At 36.5% G+C, this 16,561-nt stretch overlaps 1 protein-coding gene across 6 annotated transcripts in view; it reads right to left on the reverse strand.

Annotated features, from left to right (window-relative positions):
- Positions 1-16,561, reverse strand: part of LOC107656981 (Friend leukemia integration 1 transcription factor-like) — a 35,118-nt gene that overhangs the window by 12,713 nt on the left and 5,844 nt on the right. For 2 of the 6 annotated variants that reach the window (XM_016444948.1, XM_016444950.1), the window contains exons 3-6: positions 8,776-8,987; positions 8,505-8,659; positions 7,338-7,541; positions 1,916-1,984 (exon numbers count right to left, since the gene is read on the reverse strand). In XM_016444948.1, the coding sequence (XP_016300434.1) occupies positions 1,916-1,984; positions 7,338-7,541; positions 8,505-8,659; positions 8,776-8,987 (640 nt within the window). Of the gene's footprint in view, positions 1-1,915; positions 1,985-7,337; positions 7,542-8,504; positions 8,660-8,775; positions 8,988-14,444; positions 14,574-16,561 lie in introns of those variants that run through there. The other 4 variants (XM_016444953.1, XM_016444951.1, XM_016444949.1 and 1 more) reach the window with 4 other exon arrangements.

Raw genomic sequence — 16,561 nt, forward strand, 5'->3', positions numbered from 1 at the left:
TTTTTTTTAGGTTGGGTGACTTATGTCAATAATGGTCTGAAAGGTGCATTATAAATACAGTTTATTATTATTATTATTATTATTATTATTATTAATATTTATTTGGAATCCTACATGATTTGCTGAGATAATACACTTATTAGGATTCTAGCTTACTGCTGCAGATGCAATCGTATGGCTTTTGTTTTATTTGATAATTTATTAATAATGTAAATGATCATATTAATTAAATAATTATTGCTTTAAAATAAATTGTTTTAAAATATATTTTATTACTTTTACTAATATATTTATATTTATTTTTATAAAGCTATAAAACCTATAAAATAATTGATTGCCATTATTATATTTATTTTTTTATTTTATAAATGGTTATTTATTACTGATTTATAATGATTGCTATGCCCCTGCTGACAATTCAACAACAATCCACAATATCCACAAAAATCCAAAGATGCCCAAAAAACGGACTGTTTCTGCTTCAAAAACACATTATTTTGCAAATTCTTTGTGTTGGGTTGTTGTGGTTATATATGCAGCTGTTAATGCAAAGACCTTCTAACTGCAATACACAGGCATCATTGCAGGAGGTTAATTCCATATCACATTCTCAAGCACGATTTGAGATGTTTCAAAGAGCATGTCATGTACTGCCTTTTTTATTATGCTGTACTGTTCATCAAAAAACATCATACTTTAGAAGTAATAGGCTATTTTCTGTCCTGTTTTGACCCCCCTCATCGGAACACTCTGTTTGAATAGACGTGGCGGATTGTGCGTTCTTTGTAAACGAATCCGCGGTAAAATGAAGTCAACAAAAAACTTCATCCACTCTTTCCTAATGCTGAGATCAGAAGGAAGGTGATGTAAAGATTGCGTTTTTCCACAGCTTGGCACTGCACAGCGTCTTGTCATTTTCGGAGCATCTTTATCATTTGGTTTCTGTGTAGACCTGTGTTTGCCTCTCTCGTTATTTACACTACATGCGCGACTCGGTGGGCGGGGCTAAACAGGCAGTGCTGTAGAAGCAGGCGTTGATCTTCTTCTGCGGAGGTGGGGTTTAGCCTCACTATTACGTCATAAAGTGACACATTCCACGAGCTGTTGTTTTGGCAGATTGGCTTCAATATAAGCTGTTTTTAGACTAACTAGAACGTTTTGAGTTCTGAAACTTACAGGATATTTTATAGTACAATGACCTCTTAAATGTCAAAAGATAGAGGGAATTTTGATTTCTCAGTTCATGACCCCTTTAAACATTTCATTTTTATTTTATTCCACTTTCTATTGACACAAGCAACAATTCATTTTGGGGCTGATATTGATATTATGGTAAACTAAAAATGTTATTGTGCTGTCCACCTTTTCAATGCTCTTATGCTATAAACTCAGTCTAGGTAACGTCCGCACGTACAAAACGCCCTAAATCACTGCTATTATGGCACACGTGTCTTCCATTAACATCTCAGTCCAGTTCTGCTGTATTGTTCACAGAGACACCTGTCTCTCTACTCTTTCTCTGTATGTGTCCCTGTCTCTCTCTTTCCTGCATGTAGCTTTTGTCTTGCTAATTGTCTCTCTGCTCTGAGAGCCTCTGCTGTCCATGCTCAGGTGGAAACTGAATGGTTGACGCTTTTTATTTGCGGCACACAAAGACAGCACCTGCTGGGTGCTTCGCCTCGGCCTGGAGCCCTGCTCTGATACACACTAGAAAAAGATGGAAAGAGGGGACACGGGCCAACTAAACACTCTGTAATGCCATTATTTTGATGAAATGATAAGACTCAGTTCCTCATGTCATATCCATATGCACTGTTCACCTAATGTGCCTTTTATTGCAATTGTATTTGCAGAACAAATGAAAATATTGTTGGAGCAAGACATATATATTTTGAGGACAATCAGTTTGTCATACCGTCTTTGGCAGCCAAGCGAGGAGACTGGTCGGTATGAGATGGTGTGTTGTATGGCATTGATGAGCTGCCTGCAACACATAAAAAAAAAAAAATAAATAAAAAAAAAGATGTTAGAATAATAGAGGTGTAATAAATTCATATATATATATATATATAGATAGATAGATAGATAGACAAAAAACAAATTTCTATTCCATTCTTGAAAATTTAATTATTAAATCTAGTGAGTATTTAGTCAACATAACAAAATTAAATGCACTTAAATTCAATATACTTTCTATACTATCTTTATAAAATTGTACTTGTTTTAATATGTTTAATATATATCTTTAATTACATAATATTATTATATACTGTATAAAATGTATTATATAATATTATTAAATAATAATATAACAAAACCTTCTCGTATTCATAAATATTAAATTATTATTACATTCAGTGAGGTTAAAAATCTGCCAACAAAACACATTCAATATATATATATATATACATATACATATATAATGTACTTTTAATGTTTAATATTACTAAATAATAATATCATATAATAAACGTGTATTCTATTCTATTTTATGTATTGTATGCTGTTGCATAAATAACAGTTTTAGCATTTGCAATTTTGGCCATTACATTTGTAGCTGTTGGGCTTAGATCTTATTTATTTATTTTTGATATAATTGATGGGATTTTAAATTGATGTTTATAAACATGTAATAATTAAGTAATTGCATTGTATCACACAAAAAAAGTGCATATTTTATAAAAAGGCAGTTCCTCACGCATCAATCATTTATGGCTGATTCTCAACATTCATTTCTCTTCACACAAGCTGCTCAGTTTTGTCATTACAATCCAAACACAATCTACACTTCGCACAGAGAGAGGCATTCATGTGCAGTCAGAGAGTGTTTCCAGTGAGCCGTCCCTGAAGCGCTTTCTTAATTTTAGCTGCTTTCACTCATAAATCAGTGCAAAGGAAAACAGAAGGAAAATTGCACTGGCAAAACCCGAGCCTTCTACTATGGCTGGTGGGCTGATGGTTATAGCGGTGGGATTTCAGCAGATGCTAAAGGAGGGATTCTGTGTTTTTCTGAATGAGGAAAGGGAAGGGATGACATTTGGCATTTTTGTGATCTTTGATCAGCTCAGAGAAGATAGCAGGGTGTTTTATCATAGTGTTTAGGTATGTTTTATGGGGGAGGAGAGAGCATCGAACACATATTTTAACCTCCAGGCCCCTAAAGCCCCCGAGGCGATGCCGTTGAGGCCACAGAACAGGGCCGTCTTTGTGTGGGGTGCGATCCCTACACAGCAATCAAAGACTGCTGTTCCCATACAAAAATAACCCCCACACATCCATGTGGAAGAGAGAGAGAAACTTGTATCGAAAAACGAATGTGAAAACAACACAGGGCTGAACTGAAGGGAAGTTCTGTACTACATCTTTGTTAAGCAGCAGCTGAGTTTTATGTGTGCAGTTGCACATGTGCTTATGCTTTTATGATCCATGTTGCTCCCCTGGTGGATTTGAATTTGAATCTATTTATTTATACTGAACAAAATCACTCAGAAATTGCTGATTGATTTCGTTGCTGATGATCTATCTATCTATCTATCTATCTATCTATCTATCACATTTTTTTGTGTTTGATTTATTCTTTTAATCTACATAAAGTCAAAACGGATCAGAACAGATCGTGGACAAAACTACATTAATTAGCCTAGACCACGTTTTAGTCTTGTTCATTGTTATGATGGTTTTAAGATGTTTGTTTGTTCTATGTATCGTTCTAGACAGTATATTGTTTCATATATCAATCTGTCACTCTCTCTGTTATCATTTAAGACATCAAAATGACACACTTTGCTTTTCCAGTCAAAAATTTGTTGAATTAATTTATTTGGATTTTAGTTCATATTCACTTCTTTGGATTGCTTCGGATCAAATTTAGGAACTGAACTAGACTTTTAAAAGCATTCCTAATTCAGTTTAAATTGGTGCACAGGCATGTCATGAACATCATGAGGTTTTCATGCCATTAAAAACACAATAGTTTTAAAGAAAGCTCAACTACAAGATGTATTTTTTCCAAGAATTTCAGCCTTATAATAAGATAATGAGACTTTATTTTTTATTACAACCATCAGACAGTTTTTTTATTAGTTGAAGCACTAAAGAAAAAAAATAATAATAATTGAATTCAGAAACTGAAAACACATTCATCACAGAAGAAAAGTGTCCCATCACGAAATATGTGTGAGAATAGATACATACAGTGACTCTGTGAGGGTAAGCACTTATTTTCTGTGCATAACCAAACTCACTCCTAAAACCTTTCTAACACACACACACACACACACACAGGTTTGTTTTTGTGGAAAGTGGGGACATCCCATAGGCGTAATGGTTTTTCTACTGTACAGACCGTATATTCTATTGCCCTACACCAACCCTACCCCTAAACCTACCCCTCACAGGAAACTTTGTGCTATTTCAGATTTTCAATACACTCCATTCTGTGTGATTTATAAGCGTTTTGAAAAGTGGGGACATGGGGAAATGTCCCGAAAAGTCACCTTCTCCTTGTAATACCTGTCATACCTTTGTCATTATACAAATTTATGTCCTCATTTGTCACAAAAATGCGCACACACACACACACACACACACACACACACATCTTTTCAGTCTGTACAGTGTATGTATGTTCAGACAAAGGCAGCAGTTCAGCTCTGCTCCCCTCCTGCAATGAAATTCCAACAAATTCTCAAATTGCAGCCAAATTGAAAGCACATTGGTGAGTGGGCGGCAATCGCTAATAAAATCTGAATAACTGACCAACAGCGAAGTCAAAACAAAACCTCCTCCAGCTCCATTGAGCTCCAGTATCACCAGACAGCGCACCCGCCGCACACATTCACCAGCTCTGCATCTACGGCTTGTTCTGATGCATGTGTGCGTATGTATTTGTGTGCTGTTTGAGTCAGCGTTTGCTTGCAGTTTGGCCAGAGGCGGGACACGACACGGAGGAATGTTAATTAGATTCTACGTAAACATCACAGCATGTACACAGATGTATGAAATGATTACGCTGCGGACTGTCACACTGTCAAACATGCAGTGGGCCGATGGATGCGGATCCAGGCCCAGTGTGTGAGCAGAACCAGAGGGCTTTATTGTGGAGTGCTGCGACTGTGATTGTTTGTGTTGCGAGAAGAAAGTGATCATCTTTGGTTTCAAACCCTGAGCCCTGGGGCTCAAAATAAATCACTCCAGTAAACATATGGACCTACATACATGTACACGGATGTAAACTACATGACACATGGTCCTCTTAAAGAGATAGCGGCCCCCCATCCCTATTCTGTCATCATTTACTCACCCTCATGCTGTAGTTTATATTTTGAAGAATGTTTCAACTTTTTGCTCATATATAACTGTAATATATCTAATGGATCATTTGATGTTATTTTACAGTAAAATACTTTTAAATGTACTTTTAAATGTAAATGTACACATTCTTTATTGAAATTAAATTTTTTTCTTTTTATTTTTTTAAGTTAGGGTTTTGTGTTTTGTGCTCTTTATATTAATACAATCATTTTTGTGTTCAATGTATAATAACAATATATAATGTTATAATTTAACAATATATAATGTCATCATATATTAGTATTTACCTCAGCTTGTAGAAAAGCTGAACTTTTGTTCTTTACTACCTGCCTTTTTAAGGTGGTTGTCAGTATATTATAAAAGTAAAAAAAAAAAAAATTATATATATATATATATAGTAAATATATATTAAATACATATTAAATGTAATTTGGTATATCACCATTATTTCAGTTAATTATTCAGTCACATGTACATTTTTTCCACCACTCATCTGTACACTTATAAAGGTTCTGTAATGTGGGGTTTGGGTTTTGTTTTTGTTTCATGTTCATGTAGATGGGCCAGCTGCTCTCGCCATCCCAGCAAATTGCATCTAAATGCGACGTAGCTTTGTTTATCGATGCAATTCTCGTGCAAATAATTCGAACACAGACTTATTTGTCCTCCCGACATTTCGCTTCTAGATGGCACTGATGTTTTAAAGTGGATGAGTTTTTGCCGAAGCTGTGGGATTCTTGCCAAAACATGCAGGGAAATAACATAAGAAATCCTTTGGAAGAGAAATGGGGCAAGATGCCTCTGTTGTAAATTAGGGATAAACTTTCCCGTGCAGTGTGTAGGCAGGGGCCTCGCTGGCCCGTCTCCTGAGGCCATGCACATGGGCTTCATCTCTCTAAGTCTGGGGCCGAGAGCACTCAGAGGGAGTTGCTCTGGACGGGATTGTTGCTGAAATTCATAATCATTGTGACTCTGCCAAACCAAATGTGTCCAGTAAAAGTCAAGCAGGTGGAGCGAGACAGGAGCCCTCCCTACTAAAGCGTTCGAGTGGAATAAAAGGGAGCGTAATGTGCAAACTATTAAAAAGTATGTTATAAAATATTTCTGTAAACTTGATCTCAGTGTGGTTTGAAGTGACTGTGCCACTGCGTGGCTAAAAACAATGACAGCGGCCATGTGGAATAAACTAGGCTCCATTTCTTGCATGGATAGTCATGCATTAAACAGTTACAATTACTTCCAAACGTTTGACTGTTGTGGTACAATTATTACAAGCTTTTCTGAATAGTTTGGGAACTATTTATTGGTCAGTTGCTTGGCACCTCATAAATAGTCATAAACAAAATATAAGCACTGCTCTAAAACATCGTCGGAGTGTGAGATTAGTTATTTTATTATTTTCTATGTCTTAACATACACTCTCAGAAAAAAAAAAAAAAGTCTAAAAGCTGTCACTTTCAAAAGTACACCTTTGTATCTTATTTACCCCTAAAGGGTGCATATTAGTACCTTAAAGGTACATATTGCAAATTGTACCTTTTGAAAGGGTACACTCTCAGAAAACAAAAAAAACAAATAGGTACAAAAGCTGTCACTGGAAGGGTAACCTTTCAAAACGTACACCTTTGTACCTTATTTACCCCCAAATTATCATTTTAGTCACTACAAGGTACATACAGGTGCATCTCAATAAATTAGAATGTCAAGGAAAAGTTCATTTATTTCAGTAATTCAACTCAAATTGTGAAACTCGTGTAACACATTAGTATCTAAATGGTGCATATTAGTGGCTACCTTTCCAGTGACAGCTTTTATATATTTTTTCTTAAAGTGTATCGCCCCAGCTTTTTCACCATTTCTTTTCTGAGACTGTAACAAAAATATTAAAATATTAGGGTTGCAATATATTCTGACATCATAAATGATGAACAGTGTGTTACACATTTGTAGGCAAGAGAATGGCAGCAAAAGTGCAAGACTAAATTAGCCAATCTCAAACGAATACAAAGAGGTGGTGGACTTACTTTCCCTGAGGTAATTGAGATGTGAGAGCAGGACCTCCGTGTTATAGGTGCTGGTAAGTCTCAGGAAGTCCTCTTTGCTCATCTTGCAAAGTTCTTTTCCATCTGTGTTGTGGAACATGGCTGTGTCGATCTCCTGAAGACCATACTCTTTAATGGCCCAGTCTAACCATTGCCGCACATGGTCTGGAGACCAGAGAGAAGGGTCTGAAATGGAAATAAAGACAAATTAGTTTAGAATCAGGGATTCGATAGCTAACAAGCAGCTTTCATTGGTTTAGGCGTGAAAACTTACTCCAGTATCACAATTACCGCTTGTAAGGACTAAAGCAGTGATTTAGTCATTTACAGAAACTTTTAGAATTTTCAGAGAAACAAAGTAATGATTTCTGCTCTATTAGTGGCTCCAAATGGAAATCCCAAAATAATGACTGTTCCAAACCCCCAAAGGTCATGCATTATTGTTATTTTTTATAGTATCTTGTTTTCTCCAGCAACTTTCATTAAGTTCAGATCATCATTATTAAGGTCTTGAGGAAAATGAATCACAATCTCGAGAAAATAATTGTTGAGGTTGTTGGCATTCTTATGTTTAGAATCAGTATTTTTACAGTTCATTTTGGTGCAGCTTTTACACCTTAAAGGTATAATTCATCCAAAAATACCAATTATATCATCATTTACTCACTCTATTGAAACCTGTTGATGGTAGCCATTGACTTCCACAGTATGAAAAAAAATACTATGGAAGTAAATGGCTACCGTCAACTGCTGTTGTGTCCATCAGCTGAAACTCATACAGGGTTGGAACAATTTGAGGGTGACTAAATGATGACAGAATTTTCATTTTTTAATAGAAATAGAAATAGAACTGAAATAGAAATTTTAATAGAACTGGACATTTTTATATTTAAAATACATATATTTCAAAACAATATATATTAAAATATTTTATTATTTCACTGGCAACCTGCAAAAAATGTAAGTTGTAAATAAAACAATGATTATTTGGAGTATGTTTCAAAAGAATATACTATTTATAAATTTAATAGCAATTTCTGAGAGGAAATTGTTTCGACACCATGTATTTATTTAATCAGTGCATTAAAGTTGTGTGCTCTATAAATGCAGCATTCAGTACACAGTCATGACACGACGAACTGTGAATACCTGCTGGGACGATAACTCTCCTCTCATTGGTTGTCATGTTTGGGGGCGGAGCACACTTCTCATCCATGTAGCCAGTATAGATCATCTGAGATGCGTCGGTCCCACCCACCATTTTATTGCATTTACCCACACTACAGTCCACCGGGGACTCTCTGCTAAAAAGAGACCCAGGAGAGAGAGAAAAGACAAAAATTGCTTACTAATGCTCATTTCAGACAGAACAACTCACCGATACAGAATAATGGCGACAAATGAGGTTTTTAAGCCATACCTGGATCCATTGATATGGTCATATTCTCGTTTGACATGAACCCGGCCGGGCTGGTTGATCCACTCCTGCTGAGGGGGGATAGGGTTGATCTTGTGAGGCTGACCGTAGTCCTGTGCGCCGGACGCAGTCATGTCTGTCTTGGGTAAGGGAGCAGCAGCAGCGTACGGAGGCTCAAACAGAGACTGGTCTTCACTCACCACAGACAGCGCCTCCTGGAGGAGTGAACGGGCCGAAACTCTATCACTGTTTCTCATTAAAGCACAGAGCCAAAGACAAATGACTTTCAGTTCATCATGTGTAACCAGAATGAAGCAAAACAAATTGTAAATTTGTCAGAATCACAGGGTGCAAATGAAGCAGTGTAATTGATTGCTTACACATCGCTACACCACTGCTATGCGGATACGGGAAAAACGGCTTGAAGTCAACACGAACTGCAACATGTTTTACTTGACATATTTACATGTGAAACGGGATATTCAATAAAGAAAAAAAAATGTAGAGAAGGATTTTTCCATTGAATTACATAGCAGAATGAAGTCAGGTGGTTGAAGGGGAGGAGTTAAAAACAGGGATTTGTGATGTCAGCAGAAAGGAAAGTTGTTTCAGAGGTGGAGCGCAAGTTATTATGTTTTGATAAAAGATTATGAATAGATTTTTTTTTTTCTTGAAATAATGTGCACCAATAAATTGTGCACAGTAAGACCTGAAAAGTGCATTATGAAAGTGAATAGGGTAGTACATTTTGATTTCATGTGGACTTTTATGTATCAGGTGTTTTGAGAAAATACTACTACTACTACTACTATTAATAATAATAATTCAGTCACATGCTTTAGTGTTATGACTGCCTACACTAAAAAAAAGGGTGTAGAAAAGATTTAATTGGGAAAATGCTAGTAAATAAAAAAAGCAAATTTCACAATTAAATACCAATAAATGTCATTTTTTTTCATTAAAAAGACTGAAATAGTATTTTCTTGTAAAACATACTCCAATATATATTTTTTTATTCATAACATTGAAACATATTTTTTTACAGTTTACACTGGTATTTTGATTTCATGTGGACTTTTATTTATCAGGTGTTTTGAGAAAATACTACTACTACTACTATTAATAATAAAAATTCAGTCACATGCTTTAGTGTTATGACTGCCTACACTAAAAAAATGGTGTAGAAAAGATTTCATTGGGAAAATGCTAGTAAATAAAAAAGCAAATTTCACAATTAAATACCAATAAATGTCATTTTTTTTCATTAAAAAGACTGAAATAGTATTTTCTTGTAAAACATACTCCAATATATATTTTTTTATTCATAACATTGAAACATATTTTTTTACAGTTTACACTGGAGTAGAAACAATTTTAATTCAGAAATTGTTAGACAATTTCACAATTACAAAGAAACGGCAAGTAACAAATTAAATTAAATATGAACATTTGTATTTACAATTTCGAGAAAAAAATAGTGAAAACACAACCATTAAAATGTCATTAAGCTTCACTTTGTTAAACCTTGAGAAGCATTTCACAACATGATTTTCAATATGTAAAGAACTTATTTGACTTCATTTCAGTTCATTTCATATTTCCATGTGATATTCAATAAGAAAACAAAAATGTAGAGTAGGTCTTGATTTTATCCAATGGGAATTACAAAGCAGAATGAAGTCAAGAGGTTGAGAGGTTAAAAACAGGGATTTGGGATGTCAGTAGAAAGGAAAGTCATTTAGGAGCTGAAGTTATTGTGTTTTGGTAAAATATTATGAATAATAATCCCCCAGTTTTCCCACAATAAGACCAGCACATTGACTTCAACAGTTTCATCATTGAGAAAATAATAATAATAATAATAATAATAATAGTTCACTTATAACAACCACTACAAATAACAACCATTAACTTCACATTGACCACTAAACATGTTGTATTGGAGAAGCATTTTAAGATGTGATTCTCAATAACTACAAGATTTCTTAGTCTTGTTCATGACTCATATGTGAGACAGAACAGAGGCAGACAGATCTGTCCAGGGTCACTTCTACATTTGCTCTCATTGCAGGCGCTCAGCTGGGGTGATGTAGTTTTATTAAAGAAAACAAACGCGGCAGAGAGGCCCCTCCGGAGAGAGCAGCGTCTACACGTGCATGTGATCGTCTCCCTTCACATCTCAGTCAAACCTTTCTTTCGCGTTTCTGAAAACTGTCATGAAGATTTCCCGCTGTTATTTCAGTTATAAACATCTGTCAAACCCTTAACGTTCACTAAACTTTATACTCAATAAATGCATACAAAAAAAATGAAGATATACAATTATGAATAATAATCCCCCAGTTTTCCCACAATAAGACCAGCACGTTGACTTCAACAGTTTCATCATTGAGAAAATAATAATAATAATAATAATAATAGTTCACTTATAACAACCACTACAAATAACAACCATTAACTTCACATTGACCACTAAACATGTTGTATTGGAGAAGCATTTTAAGATGTGATTCTCAATAACTACAAGATTTCTTAGTCTTGTTCATGACTCATATGTGAGACAGAACAGAGGCAGACAGATCTGTCCAGGGTCACTTCTACATTTGCTCTCATTGCAGGCGCTCAGCTGGGGTGATGTAGTTTTATTAAAGAAAACAAACGTGGCAGACGAGCCCCTCTGGAGAAAGCAGCATTACACGTGCATGTGATCGTCTCCATTCACATCTCAGTCAAACCTTCCTTTCGCTTTTCTAAAAACTTGAACCAAATGCCTAGATTTCCCGTTGTTATTTCAGTTATAGACATCTGTGAAACCCTTAACATCCACTAACCTTCATACTCAATAAATGCATAGATTCATCACAAAAACAAAAAAACTGAAGATAAACAAACACAAGGCATTGAAAGATGTTAATTGTTGAGTGAGTTTAGAACTTTGATACTGTTTAACACCAAAGGAATGATTCCTCCTTTGCATTTTTTATAGAAATATACTTTTCATAAAGCATGCAGCATCCAAATATCAAACTGAGTGTGTTTTACAAGTCATGCTGCTGTTTTACAGATTAAAATGTAATGGCAAAGGGGATCATGGGACATTCTCCTAGCTATTCTTTTTCCCACTTTGACTTTTGAACTTGCATGACAGTCATCATTAATTTGCATTAATCCCGCGGACAGTATCGGGGCGACCCACAGCAGCAGCCTGTGGCATGATAAGTATGGCAGAGTTAAGGAATGCCTTCACGGTGCCAGATAAGGCCAGAGCTGCTATTATGACTGTTACACGTTACTTACACACAGACATATCAGCTTCCACCATATAATTCATGATTGGCAGTCTTTCCCAAGATTACAGAGGGTTGTAAAAATAGAAAATCTAATTCCACACTCATGCTCGTATATACGTACAGACAGGCCTGTCAAAAGGCGAAATTCCTTAATCTCTATGAAACAGAGTGCTAGGCGATGGTCAGCGTACAAGTGCAAGCTTCTTGTCACAATGAGGTTAAAATACTCACGAAGGTGCCATTTTCCTTAGGCTATAAATTGGCCGTGTTTGCATGGCTGGCTTAAACCATCCAGAACCACAGGCTGGTTTGGTGTTGTAGATTTATGGTGAGGCATGCCAATAACTGAACACACTGCATAAATAATACATTATGCTACCGTATGTTAAGATTCTCACTGGGAAAGCAATTTTGAAAAATGTCATATTAGAGATCTACCAGCCAACTTCCTCATCACTGCTCGTCCCTCAGAGGATGCATGATTCAGTCGGGATGTACGGACCCCATTGAAAGCACAGTGCTATTTTATACAGAGCGCATTCCTGTCTTTTGTTTCAGGAGGAAAAGGAAACCTGACAGGAAACCAGCCTGTGTGGAACAGGAAATACCCATGGATTGAGACGCACGCCCTACTAAAGTGTACAGTTAAAACTCAATCAAGAGAGCTATACGTGTCAAATTCCAGCGAAATAACACACAAATTCCTCTAGATTACATTACCGCAACAGTAGATACAGTATAAAAACTAATATGTGATGACTGTAATTATTTAGTGGGAGAAATGCCTGGCTGTCAAGCTCCAACACTATTTAGTTATTGTGGTTTGCACTTTATATTAGGTGTATTTTATACACTATGTTCTTAAACTTTAAAGCATGTTAGGTTAGTGTCATACAAAATAATATAAACAATAAAGATCAAATGTGAATCTCTCAAAACAGAAGATAAGGGTTCACAGAACAAGGGTTACCAACTAGCCCAATCGTTGTGTGTGTGTCTGTGTGTGTGTGTGTGTATCTCAACTTAGATATGATTTTTGATTTTGATTTAGTCAAAAAATTAAAGTACAGTAGTTAAGTACAAAGAACGATTTAATTATGTATTGGCATTGTTATAATAGTAATACTACTGCTACTACTAATAATAATAATTTGTAACATTAATACAAATATTATTTATTTATTTTTAACAGCCAATCACAAATACAAACATCACTTATTTATTTATTTATTATTTTTTTTAACAGCCAATCACAACAGTATACTGATCATATAATAATAACAAACGCTAGATTTTTATTCTTAATACCATAAATTATACAAGGATTGTATGCTCTTTGCATAACATGCTGCTGCATTAAAATCATTCTTCTTCTGTCCCCAGTCACCCCAGTGCGAAAATCGAACCAGTCTATTTAACATGATAAAATCTAACACAAGCATGATGTGTACGGCCCCAAACATATACCACACCCAAGACCACTTATATGACCGCAAAATAAGGAGTGTTTGAAACTGCAGCCCTCCCCTCCACACAAGAGTCAACAATCAATCAGTGATCGTTACCTTATTTGATGCTCAGAAATATTTAATTCAAATATCAATTGGATATGCGGATTATTATTATCATTACTATTATGATTTTAAATATAAAACTATCGAAAATGCACCGAGTAACGGTGTGGACCACACACACAACTAATTCTTCTAAGTAGAGCGCGTTTCCTTAAGTGTTAACAACCCATTCAAAAGTATTGTATAGCAATCAATATTAGTTATCAGAAGAAGGGAACGACTGTGGAGTAATATTTTATTGTGGGTGGGCTCGGCTTTTGAACTATATGAATGGTTGGAAAACATCGGCACTGTGCCACTCCAATTGCGCAGCCACATCTCCAGCCTAAAGCTGTATGATTTCTATAAACCACTGCACTGCGTAAACACACGCGCGCCACGGTATACTGAAAACACAAAGCAGCCTCGTCGAGCACCGGACTTTCGCTATTCTAATCCTAAAAACGAAACGTTTCTTTTTTTTTTTTCTTGGCGAAACAGCTTTACTCCATCACAAACAGAGGTCTAGCCCGTGCGTTTTTACGAGCGTCCGAGTGTGTGTAGAATCCATCGCATCCTCCGCGATAGTGTTCAACTTTCAACAAAAGTTTCGACGAAAAGGAAAAGGAAACTTGGAGAGAGAGAGAGAGAGTGAGAGAGGGCGAGAGAGAGAGAGAGAGAGAGAGAGAGAGAGAGAGAGAGAGGGGGAAAAGAGCCGCGCGAAAAGCCCAGCTCGGAGCGCCTGAAAAGTCCCAGACAGGCAGAACTACAGGCGTCTAAGCTCTCAGACTCTGTCCATCTCAGAAAGATCCCTCTCCTCCACTCTTACCTTAATAGTTCCGTCCATTTTGCGCAATTTTCAGTGGAGCCCGACAATATTCCAAACATGACACGCGTCTGAATTAATTCCAGCCCCAGATATGTGGCGGAGAGACAGAGACCGTTTCGCCGGATGGTTTTTTTTTTCCCTCTAAATTTGGGAAGTGAAGTCACTGCGCTTGAGAAGGAAGCCGTGTGTGTGTGTGCGTGTGTCACTGGCCCTGCCTTCATTACGGCACCCAAGCAGGATATTTGTCCCGAGAAGATAAGGCACCAAAACAATAGTGTTTCTTTCCTTTGTACATGTTTTTGCCTGCCAGCTCTTTACAGTTGTTGCGCTTTTTCCGACATTAAAGGACGCGGTTTGGTAGAAACATTGCATGCATTAAGGCATCGAATGTATGTTAAAAATAATAATACATCTCAAATAACAAATTAGATAACAACTAAATAACAAAAAGTAACAACTATAAATCTTGTTGACTTTTTACATTAATGCGGGTTTATAGCCTACGAGATCGAATACACATCTAAACTATACAATTAATGTCATAATATGATATCGGTGTTCCGCTATAAACGAAAGCGCGAACTGGATCTACCTATGGTGAAGTGAAGAATGTGACGAGCCTGTCCGAACTTCTTTCGCTGCAAAAAAATGGGTTTCCATGAATAAAACCGAAGCCCGCAGCGCCGAGTCTGTCTGCTCCACACGTGTGCGCAGCTCTGAATGCACATGAACAGCATATCTCCAGCAGTACTGCTGCTTTCAGGCTGTATGGACCATATAGAGAGGCTGATAGCGCTCGTGTGCTTGCTGTTCGACATTTCGCAAAATCAATAACATATGGCCTTACATTTTTTTTACTACTGTACTGTATAAGAACATGAAACTCTGTTTAAACATTATTTAAAACTCGGATTTAGCAGTGTCAAAAATATATATATTTTGCATCAATATTATATTGTAATAATACCATTATATTCCTTTAAGTACACTGCTTGTGGTTCTCTTATTAAAAATGCAAGAGTCTTAATCCATTTCTGTGTTCTGCATTCTTGGGGAAGGTGGAGGAAGGTGACAGAGCAGAAAGATAGGAATTGGGTTTTCGTTCGAATTATCCTTTTACCCATACTTACACTTATTTATGGCTAAGTAATACAGCTTTGGATCATCAAATCAGGTTTTGGGACGTGTATGCGAGTTGCAGTGCAATTTTCACAGAGCGTGGGGCTTGATAGCTGAAACATATGTTTCCCTAGAGGGGCCGCTTAGACTCCACCATTCTTTTAATTAAAACACCATTATCTCTGAGCGCATGACGAGACGGAGATCTGGTGGAGAGGGGTCACTAATGTCAGTATAATTATGTTTTATGGTCTCGATTTCGATTATTATAAATGAGACGTCTCTTTACTTGAGACTAAACTATATATCAGATAAATAGTCAACGCAAGTGTTTCATTCAAAATCATGAACTGCATTTGTGAAAAAAGCAAAGCATTGAGATCAGTATGCTATTCGTTGTTTGATGACAACAATCTTCTCTTGCTCTGTTTAGACATCATCTGCTTATCTAAACCATGAGACAGCGTGTTTTCAACTCTCAAAATGTAATGATAACTTGTCCAAAATAAATGTAGTTTTATTTATGGAGCAAACATCTTCATGAGGTGCATCATTAAACCTAGAAAAATCAGCCTCTTTTCTCGTGTGGCACTTGCCCAGGTCATTATGAGTCCAGCGGTAACAAACATTTTGGAAGGCCAATAAACAGATGCATGTTGGTTTATGTAGTGAGCCGCAGAACATCTGGCTCAACGCTGGAGCTTGACAGCCAGGCATTTCTCCCAACCACGACCTGTGGGAAGCCAGTGGCCCAACGCTACTGGGGAAAAAACCCTGAAGTGCCAGAGTAAGACTAACCCAGAGTGAGACCAGAGACTTCCTCAACTTTAAAAGGAAGAAAGAAGAAAAAACGGTGTGGGAACAACATGGTAAATGGACTTTCGACCAGACAATTACATAACGCGCTACTAAAGTCTGCAACTATAAGACCTAATCTATCTATCTATCTATCTATCTATCTATCTATCTATCTATCTATCTATCTATCTATCTATTGG

Source organism: Sinocyclocheilus anshuiensis, unplaced genomic scaffold, assembly GCF_001515605.1.
Source record: "Sinocyclocheilus anshuiensis isolate Anshui unplaced genomic scaffold, SAMN03320099.WGS_v1.1 scaffold1052, whole genome shotgun sequence".
NCBI classification, from domain to species: Eukaryota; Metazoa; Chordata; class Actinopteri; order Cypriniformes; family Cyprinidae; genus Sinocyclocheilus; species Sinocyclocheilus anshuiensis.